Raw genomic sequence first — 16,310 nt, 5'->3', positions numbered from 1 at the left:
CGAACATGATATGGTCTCTTATCTAGCAACTTGGCGTTTGCGTGTTGTTATTTGGAGGAGAGGCTCTTCGAATGATGGATATGCCCTGCATTGCCTATCGTATTTATACGTTTATATTATACTTTTGCTTGGTAGTCAGTGCTATATGGGAAACATTTATATTATCAACATGGCCTGCATACATGCCTATGTCCACAGTACCTATAGTAAGTATGAAAATGAGGAGTATCAATGATGCTGTTCATAACTATGGGAGAGGAAGTGCGCGCTGTATAGCTAAATATATTGTAGCAGAGACAAGAAGGCACACATGAGTTTAGATACTGTGTTCTATGTACCTGCTAGGCACGTTGATACTCCAAGATCCTTGTTGGAAATAAGAGGAGGAAGGAGCTGTATTGTTGACATATGTGCCTGCTAGATAGACGAGCCAAGGTACCTAAGTTCAACCCACAACAAAGTGAAATGTTGCTTCCTTAGGTTGAATAAGAAGTTGCAACCTTAAACGCCTTATTGGCCCCTTGTTGTTGCCATTATATGCCTGTTCTACCACGCAACGTGCAGGGTCGTGTCTTGTTTGTTGACGCAACTCAGCAACTCAGCAACTCATCTTCAACTCAACAACAAGTCCAACTTCATTCACCTCTTCCCTTCTCTTTATTTCTCTCTCTCGCCCATGCTCCAGAATAGTCCTCACAGATCTACCGTCAAAAGGTCTTGTATCGTCTACCAATTGCTGATTGCTCAAGTCGTTCGTTCGCGTTCCCCTTTTTTGGCCTGTAAGTACTGTCCCGTCCTCTATTCACTCGAACAGCAACCCGCCGTCCTCCACCCTTAAGCCCTCACCTGAAAACATTGCGAGACCCGAAATCGTATCCCACCATCAAAATTTTGGGCTGTCGAACCGCCCCCCCCCCCCCCCCTCCCCCATCTCTTCCCATTGTTCATCAACCACCCATCTACCTTACCACACAATCTATATCCTCGCCGACTTTACTCCTTCAATCGTACATGCGTACATCATACTTCATCTTTCGACTTGGGGCTCGCCCATTCTACATTCTTGCAAATTCATTTGTATTCCAGACCTTACATCAAGTAAATATCTCCACATCTGCAGAGGTATTGTTCTCTCCCTTCTTCAAACAACTTCTTTCCCACCGATTTTCTATATTTTCTTGTCAAGATGGCTACCCATCAAAAGAGTAGTGATGATAACCCGAACCTTTCCTACCTTTCCTACCTTTACTCTATCTTGAAAAGAGCCCAAGAAAATGATTGTGCGGTTACGACATATCAACTAACCATAGCCAAGTTTCGCCTTAGATATAGCAACACTATATCTCAGATCAGGATTGAACCTGGTGCTGAACTCGACATCTCGTCCATAAAGCCACCCAAAAACACCCCACGGTTCCTACTCTCGCAACTGGAAGCACAGGAGCTCGCTGACCTCGATAGCATCCCTGTTCCGATATCAGCAGCCCTTCTTGTTTCTTGCGAGTTCTTGACCAAAGACTTTGCTGGGACCGACACGCCCCCGTTTCTCACCCTTTTCCAATACTACCATCCAAAGCACTACCGCACCTATTACCTCTTCGCGTATCACAACCGCTCAATGGAGTCCCGAACTTACACCGTCCAAGAGCTTCTCCAGCTCAGAGATACCATTTCTCATGCCACGCTGAACAAGCTCAAGGCGAACCACGAAGTTGGTAAGTATTCCCTTTGACCAATTCCCTGTACAGATTTATATCCAATAACCTCTGCTCCTGATTCTTCAAACCCTTGCTACATTTGCTAACAAGCATAGCGGACCTTATCAAGGATAAAGCCAAGATGACATCGACCCAGAACCGGGTCCAGAATCGACACCTTGAGAAGGTTAATGGGGATGCCTCTTCTTCTGCTGAAGAGAGCGACGAGATCCTTTTCAAAGGAAAGAATAAGCCCCGGGGTGAGTGGCGATACCGAGGACGCGCAGGATCCGAAGCCGTTTCGAACGAACCAATCGGCGCTCCTGCAGGGAAAGAGGCCCAGAAAGCCGAGGGATTCCAGAGGTTTTTCAAGGCTGTAGTCTCTCCTACCCATGTTCGAGTTACCGCCGGTGGTAGGATTGTACCCAACAACCGTGGCTCCGTATCCCCTAGCGCCAAGTGGGATAAAGAGCACGGAACAAATGGTGCATCGGAGTCTCTGGCATCACCCAGAGACGAGAAGCTTGACGTTAGAAATAGCACCACTGCCCAGTTGTCTCACCCATTGATCTCGCCATCGTTACCTGGCGGTCATAGCCTGTTTCCCCATATGGGGTTGTCCATGCCTATATTCACCGTTCCTCACGGAATTCCCATGGCCTACGGCCTACCGATACCTCATCTTGCTCATCCCGCAATGACATTATCGGCACCCATGAAGAGCGAAAAGCATACCGAGGAGCAAGAGAGAGATGTCGTCAAGACCCAAGATGGTGCCGGTGATAAGAAGCCGAAACCTGCGCCCATTAAGATCATGCCCCGAGACCAATCCGACATGAATCGGCCGTTCTATAGCAATGGCAATGTTATTTACCCAGCCCCGTATGGGCCAGCGCATGGCCAAATGCCAATGATGCTTCCAAGCCCGTACTTCCCACATGGCATGGTTGGAACTCCGGCCCTTATAAGCCCTCATTCAGGATCTGCAGGCCATCAACCCACTGCTATGCCTCTGTATGGCCCCGCAACTGTTCCTCAGTCGCACTTATACGCGCCCCATAGTGCGGGCAGTGACTCCAGGCCACCACAGCCTCCCGCCGCCCTCAAGCAAGGTGTTCCGCCTCATATTACATCGATCCGACCTAGCGAAATCACAAAGCGCCAGCTTGATTCACTTCGAACTTCTCTCAAGTACTACGAGGATCAATTGCAGTACAATAAACACCAGATCGATGAGAAGTTCACCTTAGAACAGGCAGAAAAGGTCAGACAGAGTGTGCAACATTTCGAGCACAACTACAGAATGCAATTGAACTTCGAGGCCATACATTATCCACAGATCCCCCCGAGCTCGGCAGGTTCAACTCAGCGTGGAACATTTTGGAAGGCCGCGTCACAGCCTTCTAGTATCAGAAGCCGCCGAGCAGCCAATGCTTCTCAGAGTAGCTCCGTTAGTGGCCGAAATGTGAACCTTTTCAAGGCTTCGTCCGACCAAAGCACCGCAAGACATGGTGGTAATCGTGGCCTAAAAGGAGTTGGGATCAATGCCAGTAAAGAAGGTCAGGGGCCGTTCGCAATAGATCCTGCGCTAGAATTACTCATACAAGCAAACATGAAGAATGGGTATGGGCTTGATGAATCGATGAAGAACACTGCTTCATCCACTGATAATTCTGTGGCACCGCAACTGAATGCTGGAATCTCACCAATGTACACACCTCAGTCCGGAGAGTTTCATCCGGGAGTACAGGCAGGGTTTTCCGGATATGATGTCAACGGATGGCAATCAGCTGGCATGCCACGTTTTGACCAGCAAGGTACCTGGAATAGTGTTCAAGCTGCTAGCACGTATCCGGCCAACGGCGCCGTGGCAGCGAACACCCAACCGCCAACGACGAGCTTCGTTCATAACAGCTACGGTCAACCGTACCTTATTGGAACATTGCCTCGAGGGGTTAGTGCCTACCATGCCCGTGCGAAGGATTATGTCTACTCGCGAGAGCTAACCGACGCGGAGAAGGAGGCTCGCAGTAACTACTGGGGTCGTGTTCCCAACGTGGGATTGGGTTTGCCTAAGTTCGACGGCAAGGACTTTTACCCACCCTCTCCTGTCAAAGCCAAGAGAGGTACCGATGATTTATCGCAGTCCAGCGCGCGACACGCCTTGAGCTCTGGTGGAGCTGTCGTTGACTACCATATTCATGCCCGGCCGGCCGAGAACGACCCCTTCCAGGTCAGTCGCGAGCCTCAGTCCATCCGATCGCAAGAAAAAGGCCAGAGATATAGCAAGGCGATACCAATCGTGGCACCTAACGATGTCAGCCGAGGAAATGTATCCAAGATAACAAACCGTTCTCCGCCAGCATCGGTGGATGATAGCAGCACCGCAGGCCTTAGCAAACAGATGAGCGGTATGAAGGTCTCATCACCGACCAAGTTGCCCGGATATCTAGTAGCGGAGCAAGTCGAGGACTTAGACAACCGACGGGCTTTAGATCGATCTAGGTATGTGATGTGAGCGCACATTTAGATATGAGAAGAAAAACTAATGCTCTGCAGTACCAAGTCCAGCCGTGAACTATGGCAGACCATGTTCAAGAAGGGATCTGCCAGTGGATCCGCACTCCCCGGTGCCGTCTCCTCCACCACTGCTACGGGATATCTGCCACCATACCATGGACACGCGGCTGCATCCCTTGGACCAGCTATATCCAACGTGAGCAATAGTTCCCCACGTGGCTCACCTGAAGCTGGAGACAAGCCAGTGGAGAACGACAGTCTTCAGGTACCAACAGAGAAGGTTGATGAGAATTGCCCGCCGAATGAGACTCGCTCGGCCGACTATGATCCCGTAAAGGATGTACACGAGCGTATGCTTCGCGACGCGGAACGACGAGGAGTAATTGGCTCGGAGTGGTGAACAGTCAGTCGTATGCCACTAAATGACATACATGACCTACTACATGACGAGAATTCCCCCACAACAACAACAAAAGGAGCATCTTTATACACATTATCTTGCTAATGCCATGTCAATATGGTTAAGTTCATTTCTTTGAGGAATCGGCTCAGGGTATGTGAAAGGTTGCGAGTTACCCGAATATTTTCATCTTTTTCTGGTTCTGCCACCAATCGTGAAGTATATAATTGTGCTGCAAGACGGAGGCGGCAACTAATAACTTTATTGAACGGTTTATTCGATATGTTGATGGAGGGGGAAGGACGGAGGGCCTTCATGAGAGCAGAGGTAATATTATGTACAACTGCTTGGGAGGTATTACTTCAAGTATCAGATTGTCTAATAATGGGAGTGCTACTTACTTGCACTTGTGGCAGAAGAAGCTTCTGCATATGACATGGATGAACTTGTTTTTCCCTATGTTAGCTTTAACAATTCTCAATACATGATATGCATTCAGGAGAAAGCCAAAGACATAATCAGGCTTATAGATTCATACTGTGACAAGCCATTAAGCCATGTCCATGGAGAGTGGCTGGGACTGACTTACACTAGGTACTATATGCATCATATGCATTTTATATTAATTAACTGGCTACCTAGGTGCTCCCGTCAGTACATATATATTAACCTAGATGACACTTCACCACCAACGGCGAGACGAGAACTGGGGAGCTGATAGGACAGTAACAAGACGTAATATAGATATGTATAACTCTAGCTTTTTCTTCTTATGTCTTCTACTTCAACTCCCTCACCACGACGAGGCGAAGAATGATATTATACGTAGGAGTAGATAGGTAGGTATGTACCTCACCATCAAACCCCCAACCCCCATGAGAACGGGGTTGACGGTCTGCAGGCGAGGGGAAGGGCGAATATAATGAAGGGGGTGATTCATGAACCCACCTTCTTCGCTTGCGTTTCTTTCCGCCAGTCGTATACCTCGAAAACTAAGGGTTCTGCAGTTGACGCGGAGATGTCCTGGCGGGTTGTTTTGTGCGTTGTGTATTGGGGGTTGGCTTTTGATTTTATTCTATTTTTTCTTACCCTCTTATTCTTTCTTCATATCTTGAACTTAACCAAGTCTTACAGCCATACCTTACCTACTGGGTAGGTAGCTTGGAGTCAATGAATCTACGTATGCTCAGTGGAACATACTTACTACGTTTAATTAGGTGACTTCGGAGAAGCATTCTTCTAGGTATATGCTTTGAAAGTGAAGCCTTGTCTGTCTCCCTGGCCGGGCCAGAGCCTGTCCTAGAAAAGGTGAGCTTGACGGTTGCGTATTATAGCACAATAGGTATAAAACCACAATATTTCATCGTCAAGAAGCAAGACTTCGGGAAGAACCTCCCATGGAACATTTCACAAAAGTGAAAAGGCCATTGTGTACATGCAAATGTTTTTCATTTGGTGTGTGGTCGTGAGCGTCTAGATGCTGATCATGGAATCCCATGCAATTCGTGCCGTCTCCTTCGACGAAGCAAGTAGAAACATACCCCTCGTAGACGCCATTATTCCGTTGAATTTTCCCTATCCCGCCAATTCGTAGAACGGATGCTGCACGTTCAGCCCATCAACGGGTATCACACCTTGGCCAGACCGAAGAAACAAGGTAGGTTGTAAGTAGTGTCGAGATTGGCGATGCTTATTTGGCAGCGGCCTTGCCCTTAGATCGGAGCTCGCGGCCAACCTTGATGCGCTCTAGGATGTTCTCACGGTCCTTGTCGAGCTTTAGCTTGGTGATGACGACCTTGCTGGGGTGGATGCCCAGAGGAACGCTCTGGCCGGAGGCCTTGTCACGGGTAACACGCTCGATGTGGATCTGGTACTTGAGACGGTAGACGGAGGTGACCTTGCCCTCACGGCCCTTGTTGGATCCACGGACGATGGAGACCTCGTCATCCTTTCGGACGGGGATGCTGCGGACCTGTAGAATGAGAGGACCATGTTAGATATTTGACGATTGGAATTGATGAAGGGGGAAAAAAGAAGAGGAGAGTAAAACTTACGTTATACTTCTCGCGCAGCTCCTTGCTGAGAGGAGCGCTCATGATAACACGGCGCTCGCCGGAGGAGGCGCTGAAATGCGCCTTTCTCGACTTTCGTCGCGAGCTGGCGATACCTGTAGGCGAGAGTTGTTAGAAAGATTTAGGGCTCAATTGACAATGCAGAAAGAGGATAAGAGTATTTCAACATACCTGAGTTAACCTTGCCCATCTTGTCGGTTGGCGTGTGGTGACGGAAAAAAATGAAGGGAAAGTTGGATGTAGTGGAAGGTTGATTGTAAGTTGAGACGGTTCACGATTGACAGAAAATTGAAAGGTGAAAAAAAAAGAAGTTTGGTGGGCGGGAAATTTCTCATAGTGCCCTAACAGGGGTGGTGTGGATCATCAAGCCTCATCTTCAATTCGGTTGATTAGATAACTACCTAATGATGTGGCTGAAGAAGAGTCTCCGCTCTTTACCAGACTCCAATTAGCTTACCTAGTGGAGCCCTGTCGGTACGTACCGAGATGTTAATGATTTCAAGGTTCCAGGTGGCAGGTGGGAATTCAGCATTAGGTGGGGCCGCAGTCTGCTACTTTCAATGTCGAATGTTGCATTAATTCCTTCTTCCCACTGCAGCTTCTACACTAAATGCTGTAGATCGCAGACCTCGGCCGACTTTCATAAAAGTCAATTAAATAATAAGAACTCGCTATGTGGTCCAGACAAGTACGCCTGAGGGAAATATCAGCAGTACCAGCATTACGGAATCGCACATCCTCCGCTATTCGGAATCAACTGCAAAGACGGACATTAATCTCGGCGCCCAAACCCGGCGATGGACCTCTGATGGAGAGACGTCCGGACCGGGAGCTTCCAAGTGTGTTTCTACCCCCGACTCTGATTCTATAACTTATCCATTACACGCATGTCCATGACTACATCTAGACAGAATAGCTGACCCTTCATCACCCCCACCCTACAGGCATAACCGGCTTCCGCTGGTGGCGCACCTTCCCCCTCTTCCTAGCCATCATCGGCGCCTCCAGCATCGCCATCTTCAACTACCAGAAACTATCCAGCCCCGTCGTAGCCTCGACCCTGTACGCCCTGCGGACGAACCAGCGCGCGCGCGACATCCTCGGCGACGAGATCTACTTCAAGCACCAGATCCCGTGGATATCCGGCGAGATGAACCAGCTGCGGGGGCACATCGACATCCAGTTTCCCGTCAAGGGCACCCGTGCCACGGCCACCATGCGCTTCGCCAGCCACCGCCCCACGCCCCGCGGCGTGTTCCAGACCACCGAGTGGAGCCTCGAGACCGCTGACGGCAGGCGCGTCGACCTCCTCGACGGCGACGACCCCTTCCAGGCGCTCCCCGCGCTGCCCATGGACGAGGAGGAGCGCGAGGGAGCGGTTAGGGGGTTCAGGCAGCAGATTAAGTAAAGGGGGGAAGGGAATATACTGAAAAAAAAAAACTCCCCCCCTTTTCTGCTTGGGTGCTTTTCAAAAAAGGAGTGTCGCGATTATGGAATGTAAAGCCTCATATCAAAATAGCCCCCATGAGGCGTGAGGTCATGTGGCATGAATATACTTGCCAAGAGTCGAAGTACGAACCGCAGAAAGCCTCGCATGAACCCAGACTAGTAGTTCTTCAAACTTGCCCGACCCCAAAATCGCAAAGGATGAGAGTTTGTCGGAAGTATCAAGCGTCTTGGGTGGAAGAGGGGGGATGAGGCACATCACAAGCAGGATGTATGGAATATCCTTTGCTATCATGATCAAAGGATCAGCTTGCCGAGATGATGCATTGTACAACGTATTTGTAAATGGGTACACAATTGTATATACGTTTATATATATTTTTACAACAAGGCTGACGAGAATTTTATCGCCTCTCCTATTTTCCCTGCCTTCCTCGCCTCCTTGAACACGGCATGTACCTCCTCCGCAGCCTTCAGCCGTTCCTTGTGCTCCGGGTCCCGCTCCAGCGTCAGCCTCGTCGCCTTGTCGATGAAGGTCTCCACCGGCGCCGGCTTCTTGATGGCATCTTGTATGCTCACGATGCAGCCCTTGGGCCCCGCCACGTGGCCGTTGATGACGACGGTGCCCGCCGCGTTGTCGACCTTGAGCACCCGTAGATTCTGTATCGTCACCCTCTCGCCGCCCATGCGCCCCGGCATCTTCTTGCCCGGGTGCACACGCGAACCACCACCCTGACTCGGACCCGAGGTACCGATCGTTCGGTGATTCTTCGAGTTACCGTGACTGGCCGGCTGACCGGAGAAGCCGTGCCTCTTCATGCCACCGGCGAAGCCCATGCCTCGGCTGTTACTCCTGGCGTCGACGTACTGGCCGAGCTTGAACCAGTCGGGCTGCAGCTGCACACCCACAGGTAGCAGACCCTCCTCGGTGCGCACCTTGAACTCGACGAGGTGGCGCTTGGGCGCGATGCCCTTGGCCTCGTAGTAGCCGAGCAGCGGGGCGGTGACGTTTCCGGGCTCCTTTTGGCCGCAGCCGACCTGGACGGCCCAGTAACCGTTCTTGGCGCGGGTCTTGACGTTGACGACCTGCACTTGGTCCATCTGCAGAATGGTGCAGGGGGTGCGCATGCCCTTGGCGTTGTAAAAGGCGGACACGCCGACCTTGGTAGCGATGATGCCGGTTCGCAGTGGTGTGGATTGCTCCGTGCGCTTGAGAGCAGCGGCGGGGCCGGCAGTGGGGGCGGGGATGCCGGAGCTGGTTTGGTTGAATCGGGTGGGCTTGGAGCGGTGGTATGCTGTGTTCCAGCCGTACTGTACACCTCGTTTAGCGGTTCGTGGTAGAAGGGTATGTCGTTCGGTGATGAGGAGGCGGGGGTTGCTCAGTGCGCAACCTTTGGTTAGGGCGGCTGCCCAGCGGGTTGGCAGTCGTGATGCCATTGTCGCTGGGAGCATAATGTTCAAGCCCCTAGCTGACCACAGGGGGTCTTGAATGAATGGATATAGTTACGTCTTGCTAATTTTCAAAGACAAGACCAAGCACTGGGGCGTATTGGTTAATGTGAAATGGTGTAGATATAAATGTTAAGAATTGATACTGGCAGCTTTTAAGACTTGGCATTGAAACTTTGGAAAAATCCGGGGTCCGTTAGTACATAGTTATGTACATGCGCAGAATTGGCAATCCGGGAAATCTGCGGTGGTATAGGTACTATGTACTTGCCTAGGTTATGGAGACACTGTGGGAGGCCATGTGCAGACAGGACGGGCCTAGAAACTCATTAATTTAGGTACCTACAGTACAGTGCCTAGGTACTTACATAATTTACTTCTCAAAAACATCTTTGCTTTTTCTTCTTCCCCCTTTTTTCACTTATCCCTCCATATTCAATTACAATTACAATTATCTATTCATAATCACCATGGTCTTTTATTTCAAGTCATCCGTCGTGGAACCTGCCGCGTTCGTATATGTCGGCAAAGACAAATTTGAAAGTGAGTGAGCCAGCTTATGTACCTATTGTGCATCTATCCACTTGTTTTGTCTAAGTCGAGCCGGTCATAAAAACTGACAACTCTGGGGGTTTTTATGAAAAAAGATGAAGAGTTGATTAAATATGGATGGGAAGAAGACGTCTGGTGAGTTATATTGGCTTTGTATATACCTAGTATGCAGCATTGATTCATATTTCTCTTGCTTAGGGTATGAAAAAAAAACTCCTCATCACGCCCCATGAGTAAAAATAAAAAGAGTTATTCAAGTCTCATACAATAGGGGGATTTTCCGTTGTCATTAAACAGTTCCACGCGGACAAGCTCTCAAGCGCGCACATCTACCTGAGGCTCAATGAGGGCGACACCTGGGACAACATACCAGAGGACCTGGTGACAGACCTGGCCCAGCTGACCAAGGCGAACTCGATCGAGGGCAACAAGAAGGACAACGTCACCGTCATCTACACGCCGTGGTCCAACCTCAAGAAGGATGGCAGCATGGCCGTCGGGCAGGTCAGCTTCAAAGACCACCGCAAGGTCAAGAAGGTCCTTGTGCCCCAGCGCGAGAACGCCATCATCAACCGGCTCAACAAGACCAAGATCGAGAAGCAGCCCGACCTGCAGCAGGAAAGAGAGGACCGCCGCAGAGAGCTGCGGAAACGGGACCAGGCCGCGCAGCAACAACGGGTGAGTACTTACTTCTAAATTCCCCTTTCCCCTTTCCCCTTTTATATCAGGACGACTTCGGCTAACCACACGGATACTCACCCGTATCAGAGGAAGGAAGAAGCCAAGGTATTGAAGGAGCGACAGGAGAAGAAGTGGCAAAAGGATCACGCCTACGATGACTTGTTCACGGAGGAGAATCTAGAGGCCTCGAGCAACCAGAACCGGCCTGAGAACTGGGAGGATGACTTTATGTGACCTGAAAATGCCTATCTAAAACGTCTCCCGTATAAAAATACAATACAATTACAATACACCTGTGCTGATAATGATGCTGATGCTGATGATGATCATGGTAATCATCGTGATGAAAACACCGATGCCAGGGGTACGCAGTTAAACTCAAAAGGCCTTTTCCTTATCTTTTTTCTTTCTTTCTTGCCTCTTTTCTTGCCAATCAACCACATGTCCGCCAATGAGCCACATTCCTTCCCCTAACTACTACCTAAGTAAATGAGAAAGTAGGTAGGTAGGGAGATATACACCTGATGCACCACAAAAAAGAAAAACACCAAAGCCTTAATACCCACCTCCATGTCGGCCCCCAAGCTCATCACTAACCCGGCTGATCTTCGTGCCCTTGATCTTGTGGTCGCTAGGGTTAGGGGCAGCCTCGTAGAGGATGTTGATAGGGGCGCGGCCGAGGGCCATCCACTCGCCGCGGAAGGCGAGGTAGGAGATGCGGGTGGGGTGTTCCTCCTCCTCATCATCATCATCATCATCATCGTCATCGGAGCCGTCGGAGCCGTCGTTGTTGTAGGCGGAGCCGAAGTTGTCCGCGAAGAAGAGAGTAAGGCTTTGCACGGAGTTGAAGAGGGCGCGGCGCACGGGGACCTCCTGCAGCTCGTTGGTCTGCGACAGCTCCAGCACCTGCGTCGGCGGGCGCACCTCGGCGCTGTCGAAGTCCAGGTCGTCCCGGTTCGTGAACAGCTTCAGCGTGCGCGGCGCGCTGGCTGTTGCTGAGGTCCGGATCAGGATCGAGTGCAGCTTTACCTGCCCCGTGAATCTGCGAGATAGTGAGGAGGTGAGTGAGTGAGTGGAGTAAGATGAGAGTGTATAGTACACAATGTGCATACGACATGGATATCCAAAATTTATAGATGACTTGAATGGGGGGGAAGGGATATAAAAGGGGAAAGAAAATGAAAAATAAAAACAGCAAAACTTACGGGATGGTCATGAGCAGTTGCTCATCCGAGTGGCTCACCAGCTCCGGAGAAGGTTGCAAACGCTCAGTCCACGGTTTCTCCACGATGGCCCTGCCAGAACCCGCCTCGGCCTCGTTATATGTGACGATTTTGTCGAAATTGATATGCTGATACAGGTTGTGATGCAGAGCAGGTGTGATGTCATCGGTATGGTCGTGCTCATGGCCATGGTCATCGCCGTGGCTGCCATGGCCGGCATGTTCATCGTGACAGTGAGACATCTTTTGCAGTGTCCTTCTTGTAATTCGAAATGGATGACTAAAGAGGTTTTTTTTTCTTATTCTGAAAGATTAATTAATACCTTACGAATATAAGGTACCTCTCTATCTTAATCGTCTAAGTAAAATGTCAGGAAACGTCGACTTGATCAACTTATATAGTGCAATGTTGTTGAAAATGCAAGTTTGTAGTAAATCAAGATGTTGGGTAATTGCATAAATACTGCGGGCAGTGGCGGGTTAAAATGACACCAAATCGAATTTAAGCCTTTTTGACTGATGCACTAAGTTATTCAAGTACATACATAATCTAGTAAGCACCATAGGTATCTACCTACATAGGTAGTTAGTGCCTAAAGTTTACGCTTAAACTCCTTGCTATTAGAAACATCCCCCCTAATTTCTTACGTTGGCTCACACTCAGCCGTGATGCTTTGGCCACCATATATGGCTTCAGTACCCAAACATTCAACTAATTGTATACCTAGTAGCTATCCATGTGCAGATAAGTACACAAAGTAGGTTCGGCCGCGGCACTTTTGCCAAATGACCAACAATTCCATGCTTTAACGCCGTCAAAACCCTCCCTTCCGCTTCTTCACCTTCTTCTTTGGCCTCTCATTCCTACGAGCAAACACGCCTGGTACCGGTTGGGACGTCGCTTGTATCGGATCTGACATCATCGCCTGGCTCTGCCAAAGGGTTCCAAGAGGCTGGCTTCGCTGTCTGAAGGAACGGGTATCTGGCGCTGGCTGAGTTGCCGGCAACCTCGATTCCTCCTGCTCCTTCTGCATCTGGAGAAGGGTCTCCGTTCTTCGTCTTTTGCGACTTTCGCGTGCCAGCTGCTTCTCTCGTCTCTGCATCCCGGGTGTTACCTCGTTGTCTCTATCAAGATCGAACACATAGTTTGCTGGGTCAGCCCCAACTGCCCACTTGTCTAGAAGGGCAGTCCGCTTCTCTGGAACAAACTTGCCCGTGCCCGTGTAAGACCTAAGGAGAGCCATGGCTGCATCTTCTTTCTCAACAGTATCTGTTTTAGTGCCCCTGGAGCTCGATGTAGACACTACAGATTGCGCCCTTGGCACACTTCCTGTCTGGTCCTCCGGCTGACTGTCGATAACCATATGGTCTAAGTCATGCGATGATGGTTGCTGTGACTCATTCAAATCAGCTTGGCGCTGAACCAACCCTATTGACGATAAATAAACTTCGCAAGCTATCTGACCAAGTACTACTGGTCTGGTCCCTTGTATCCAACTCTGCACTTTTCTGCTAGAACCAGAATTCATAGTCATGTTAAAAAGCATCGAGTACAGTTCCTGAGGTGAAACTACTGACCCAGTCACATGGCTGGTAGGGCGATCGAGCGCTAATAAAGCCACGGCTGAGTTATCGCGTCCGAATTGTTCTAGTTCGACCCCCCAATCGGCAGCTGTAAGACTTCTATCGTTATAAAGTTTTAGGCTTTCAAGCACTTGAAAACTTCATGGGGGGTCAGTTTTGGGGCTATAATAATACCATAGACAGTGAAACTTACAGAGTAATAGCAGGTAGCATTCCATTTTCAAGTGCTTGTTCTGCAGCGTTTCGAATGTACTCGATGGGGTTAGCCCCAAGCCCTTCTTCGGCTGGGGCTTCATCATATTCCCTAGCCTGGTTGCTGATAACGGCAGTCAAGTGTTCATAAAATAATCCAATAGGGCGTTGCAGTGGTGGCCATTGAGGAAGAACATGAGCTCCTCGATGGATTTCTTCGACATTTTCCTCTTCATTGCCATAATCAGCAACATCATCTGGTACTACGAAGCGTGGTGCCATATATTTCAAAAACTTTCTTCTTTCCCTGGATAGATCTTTGGGCTGGGTTACTTGTCGATCTGGGTAACTTAGTTGGCTGATGGGATATGTGAAGGTGGATGCGCAGAGCGTAGAATCTAGGCACATATCTGTCCTCAAAGTAACAAGCTGATAAAATCGAACTTGTTGCTTAGCAAGTCTACGTGCCAAGTCGGTGGGCATAGTGGAATGCTTTAAAGTGACTGCTGCGGGATGAAGACACATGGTCTGAAGTTTGGAATTCGATAACTCACGCGGATGACCGTCTAGTACGACCGCTTCAGTCTGGTAGGTAACTCTAGAGGGGTCGCTTTTCAGCATAGTGATGCAGAAGAGATCAACCCGAGAATTACTACCAGAGTAGATGTAGACCAGAGTGGTGGCTTGTTTAGACGACCTAGGCCCTGGCGCAACAGCGAGCTTCAAGTTTTGGTCAAGACTATCTCTCAAGTGAGTTACTGAGAGTATAATAACCCATTCTTTCCGCACCTCTCCCCAGTTGTGCCCGGGTAATGAATATATTCTGACCACAAAAAATTTCGACGTAGTTAGGATAAAGACATATTGCGTATCCTGTGGGTTTTCATGTACGTCCAAAATGCACTCTCGGCTTCCTTTGCGCACAAAAGATAGATCAGGGAGGAATGTGTTGTTAGTTAGATCGAGTAATCTAACCAGCTTTGCATTACACAAGAGCAATGTTGAAGATCGCATAAGTTGTACAAACGACCCATGCGCTTCAAGAACATCTGCATCCTCTTCAAAGTCAAACGCTCGTGAACTTTCTGAAGAGTCCTCCGAGTGACCCACCCAGAATATACGGTGCCATTGTGCCACGCCAGCACCTCTTGAGGGTGGATGATTCATAAGACCTTTCTCAATATGCCCGCATCCTTTAAGACTGACCTTCGAGTTTCTGGACGACTTGCCTCTGGTGTGTGCGATATCCCAGATACTCCAGAAGCCGCATTCGTCAATGATGCCAAGTTGAGGCAGCTTAGATCTCACACCAGGGTTGAAGGTCACGTCTGAATGCGGGTTCCCGCCAGTGCGGTCCTTTGCAAGATAGAGAATTGGGTTCGGTGCAATCCGGGAGGGTTTCGCACCACTGGTGTACGAAGAGGTCGTTGGCGTTTTACGGTACTCCGGTTGGAAGACGCGAGTGCCAGAGTCCCTTTGCATAACTAACCAGCGTGTTGGATCGTACCTTTTGGAACTGACCACGCTTTTTAGACGGCGGATAGGTCCTGCAGCATCATCTTGGAAGATGACCGACTCGTCCCCTTCCTTGATTTCGGGGAGAAATAGTGAGACGCTGCCATCATTACCCCATTGCCATTCCTCCACACTTGGCTTCACTAGACGAAGTTCGCCATTTGCTTCGCCAGAGGCAATGGCTACAAGCGGGACGCCCGTGATCAATCGAGGATCACTTGTATCGGTTAGTTCGCCAATTGTAAAAAGGATCGAGTCTGTCAGAGCCTTGCCATTAATCTGGGGTGGTGAAATTGATAATGAGAGTTGGTCGTGAATATACTCGTTACCCAAGCGAGCTTCGGGACATGCTTTTAACAACCATTTCTGCTGGTTCCTGCTTGTATTCCAGGGCTTACTAGACGAAGAAGCCGAATAAGGAATACTACTAGCAGTAGTTGCAGGGAGCCATGTCTTGTAAGTACCAAGCGGCTTGAACACGGGTGCTTCATACGACAGTCAGCGAAACGATTCAAGTGGAGTAGGGACTGGATTCGCAGGTAAATATACAAATTTGGGTGAAGTTCCTCGTGGATTGCCATCCGCGATCCTCCGCCTTGCTTAACCCATAAGGTAAATGCGATAGGCGTCCTGCGAGTCCGATAGTTGATTCAGTAATTTGACGGTCAGTCATTCGGAGAGCTGAGCTCGGTATATATAGTATTCGATGCTAACCGTCGTTGGCCGTACATAGCGGTTATTTGATGAGAAGGGCCAAGAGGACGTGATCTTGACTATGAGGTCAGATGAATGAGACTCAACTGGTAAGAAAAGAAGAAGAAAAGAAGAAGAAAAAGGTTAATTAGTTAACGGGAAAGAAAATAAGAAAAGAAGCTTGAACATTGCACCCCTGGTCCTGGGGTGAGTGCGTTATCTTATCGAATAACTAAGTGACAGGTCAAGTGAGTGGGGCCCGTGCTGCCAAGGCTAGCAGCTCGGCA

The 16,310-nt window shown here is 49.4% G+C and overlaps 7 protein-coding genes across 7 annotated transcripts; 3 read left to right on the top strand and 4 right to left on the bottom strand.

The window, feature by feature from the left end:
* Positions 1-1,186: 1,186 nt before the first annotated feature.
* GGS25DRAFT_519320 (uncharacterized protein) lies at positions 1,187-4,617 on the top strand (the record flags this gene model as incomplete). The annotated part of the gene is made up of 3 exons (XM_049263687.1): positions 1,187-1,715; positions 1,814-4,202; positions 4,257-4,617. 3 exons carry the CDS (start codon positions 1,187-1,189, stop codon positions 4,615-4,617), a joined length of 3,279 nt encoding a protein of 1,092 aa, XP_049118792.1.
* Positions 4,618-6,307: 1,690 nt separating this feature from the next.
* On the bottom strand, positions 6,308-6,879 carry GGS25DRAFT_519319 (putative 60S ribosomal protein L26-1; the record flags this gene model as incomplete). Its single annotated transcript, XM_049263686.1, has 3 exons — positions 6,308-6,589; positions 6,672-6,784; positions 6,861-6,879. 3 exons carry the CDS (start codon positions 6,877-6,879, stop codon positions 6,308-6,310), a joined length of 414 nt encoding a protein of 137 aa, XP_049118791.1.
* Positions 6,880-7,207: 328 nt separating this feature from the next.
* Positions 7,208-8,307, top strand: GGS25DRAFT_178393 (DUF1783-domain-containing protein). Its single transcript, XM_049256607.1, has 2 exons — positions 7,208-7,528; positions 7,634-8,307. Exons 1-2 carry the CDS (start codon positions 7,363-7,365, stop codon positions 8,095-8,097), a joined length of 630 nt encoding a protein of 209 aa, XP_049118790.1. The 5' UTR covers positions 7,208-7,362; the 3' UTR covers positions 8,098-8,307.
* On the bottom strand, positions 8,307-9,896 carry GGS25DRAFT_178408 (translation protein). The gene has a single exon (XM_049256608.1). The coding sequence runs from the start codon at positions 9,585-9,587 to the stop codon at positions 8,517-8,519; it is 1,071 nt and encodes a 356-aa protein (XP_049118789.1). The 5' UTR covers positions 9,588-9,896; the 3' UTR covers positions 8,307-8,516.
* GGS25DRAFT_481037 (DUF814-domain-containing protein) lies at positions 9,795-11,105 on the top strand. Its single transcript, XM_049260140.1, has 4 exons — positions 9,795-10,127; positions 10,232-10,271; positions 10,433-10,814; positions 10,905-11,105. The coding sequence occupies exons 1-4, from the start codon at positions 10,055-10,057 to the stop codon at positions 11,049-11,051; spliced, it is 642 nt and encodes a 213-aa protein (XP_049118788.1). The 5' UTR covers positions 9,795-10,054; the 3' UTR covers positions 11,052-11,105.
* Positions 11,106-12,485, bottom strand: GGS25DRAFT_481034 (PITH domain-containing protein). Its single transcript, XM_049260139.1, has 2 exons — positions 12,023-12,485; positions 11,106-11,859 (listed from the first exon to the last, which is right to left on the bottom strand). The coding sequence occupies exons 1-2, from the start codon at positions 12,280-12,282 to the stop codon at positions 11,373-11,375; spliced, it is 747 nt and encodes a 248-aa protein (XP_049118787.1). The 5' UTR covers positions 12,283-12,485; the 3' UTR covers positions 11,106-11,372.
* Positions 12,486-12,529: 44 nt separating this feature from the next.
* On the bottom strand, positions 12,530-16,245 carry GGS25DRAFT_481032 (uncharacterized protein). Its single transcript, XM_049260138.1, has 3 exons — positions 15,880-16,245; positions 13,817-15,815; positions 12,530-13,761 (listed from the first exon to the last, which is right to left on the bottom strand). The coding sequence occupies exons 1-3, from the start codon at positions 16,001-16,003 to the stop codon at positions 12,855-12,857; spliced, it is 3,030 nt and encodes a 1,009-aa protein (XP_049118786.1). The 5' UTR covers positions 16,004-16,245; the 3' UTR covers positions 12,530-12,854.
* Between the last annotated feature and the right edge of the window lie 65 nt (positions 16,246-16,310).

Source organism: Hypoxylon fragiforme (genome assembly GCF_022984875.1).
Source record: "Hypoxylon fragiforme strain CBS 206.31 chromosome Unknown GGS25scaffold_3, whole genome shotgun sequence".
Lineage (NCBI taxonomy): Eukaryota > Fungi > Ascomycota > Sordariomycetes > Xylariales > Hypoxylaceae > Hypoxylon > Hypoxylon fragiforme.
The sequence above is the reverse complement of the archived record's forward strand: the minus strand, read 5'-3'. Positions and strand labels throughout refer to the sequence as shown.

What these genes read in the sequence shown, in the direction of transcription:
- GGS25DRAFT_481034 (XM_049260139.1), bottom strand. Translation starts at nt 12,282, where the DNA reads ATGTCTCACTGTCACGATGAACATGCCGGCCATGGCAGCCACGGCGAT. An exon ending in CAACTGCTCATGACCATCCC is followed by an intron (nt 11,860 to 12,022) that starts GTAAGTTTTGCT and finishes ACTATCTCGCAG; the next exon opens with ATTCACGGGGCAGGTAAAGC.
- GGS25DRAFT_481032 (XM_049260138.1), bottom strand. Translation starts at nt 16,003, where the DNA reads ATGACTGACCGTCAAATTACTGAATCAACTATCGGACTCGCAGGACGC. An exon ending in GAGGAACTTCACCCAAATTT is followed by an intron (nt 15,816 to 15,879) that starts GTATATTTACCT and finishes TGTCGTATGAAG; the next exon opens with CACCCGTGTTCAAGCCGCTT. An exon ending in ATGCTACCTGCTATTACTCT is followed by an intron (nt 13,762 to 13,816) that starts GTAAGTTTCACT and finishes CCCCCCATGAAG; the next exon opens with TTTTCAAGTGCTTGAAAGCC.
- GGS25DRAFT_178393 (XM_049256607.1), top strand. Translation starts at nt 7,363, where the DNA reads ATGTGGTCCAGACAAGTACGCCTGAGGGAAATATCAGCAGTACCAGCA. An exon ending in TCCGGACCGGGAGCTTCCAA is followed by an intron (nt 7,529 to 7,633) that starts GTGTGTTTCTAC and finishes CCCACCCTACAG; the next exon opens with GCATAACCGGCTTCCGCTGG.
- GGS25DRAFT_178408 (XM_049256608.1), bottom strand. Translation starts at nt 9,587, where the DNA reads ATGCTCCCAGCGACAATGGCATCACGACTGCCAACCCGCTGGGCAGCC.
- GGS25DRAFT_481037 (XM_049260140.1), top strand. Translation starts at nt 10,055, where the DNA reads ATGGTCTTTTATTTCAAGTCATCCGTCGTGGAACCTGCCGCGTTCGTA. An exon ending in CGGCAAAGACAAATTTGAAA is followed by an intron (nt 10,128 to 10,231) that starts GTGAGTGAGCCA and finishes TTATGAAAAAAG; the next exon opens with ATGAAGAGTTGATTAAATAT. An exon ending in GGATGGGAAGAAGACGTCTG is followed by an intron (nt 10,272 to 10,432) that starts GTGAGTTATATT and finishes TGTCATTAAACA; the next exon opens with GTTCCACGCGGACAAGCTCT.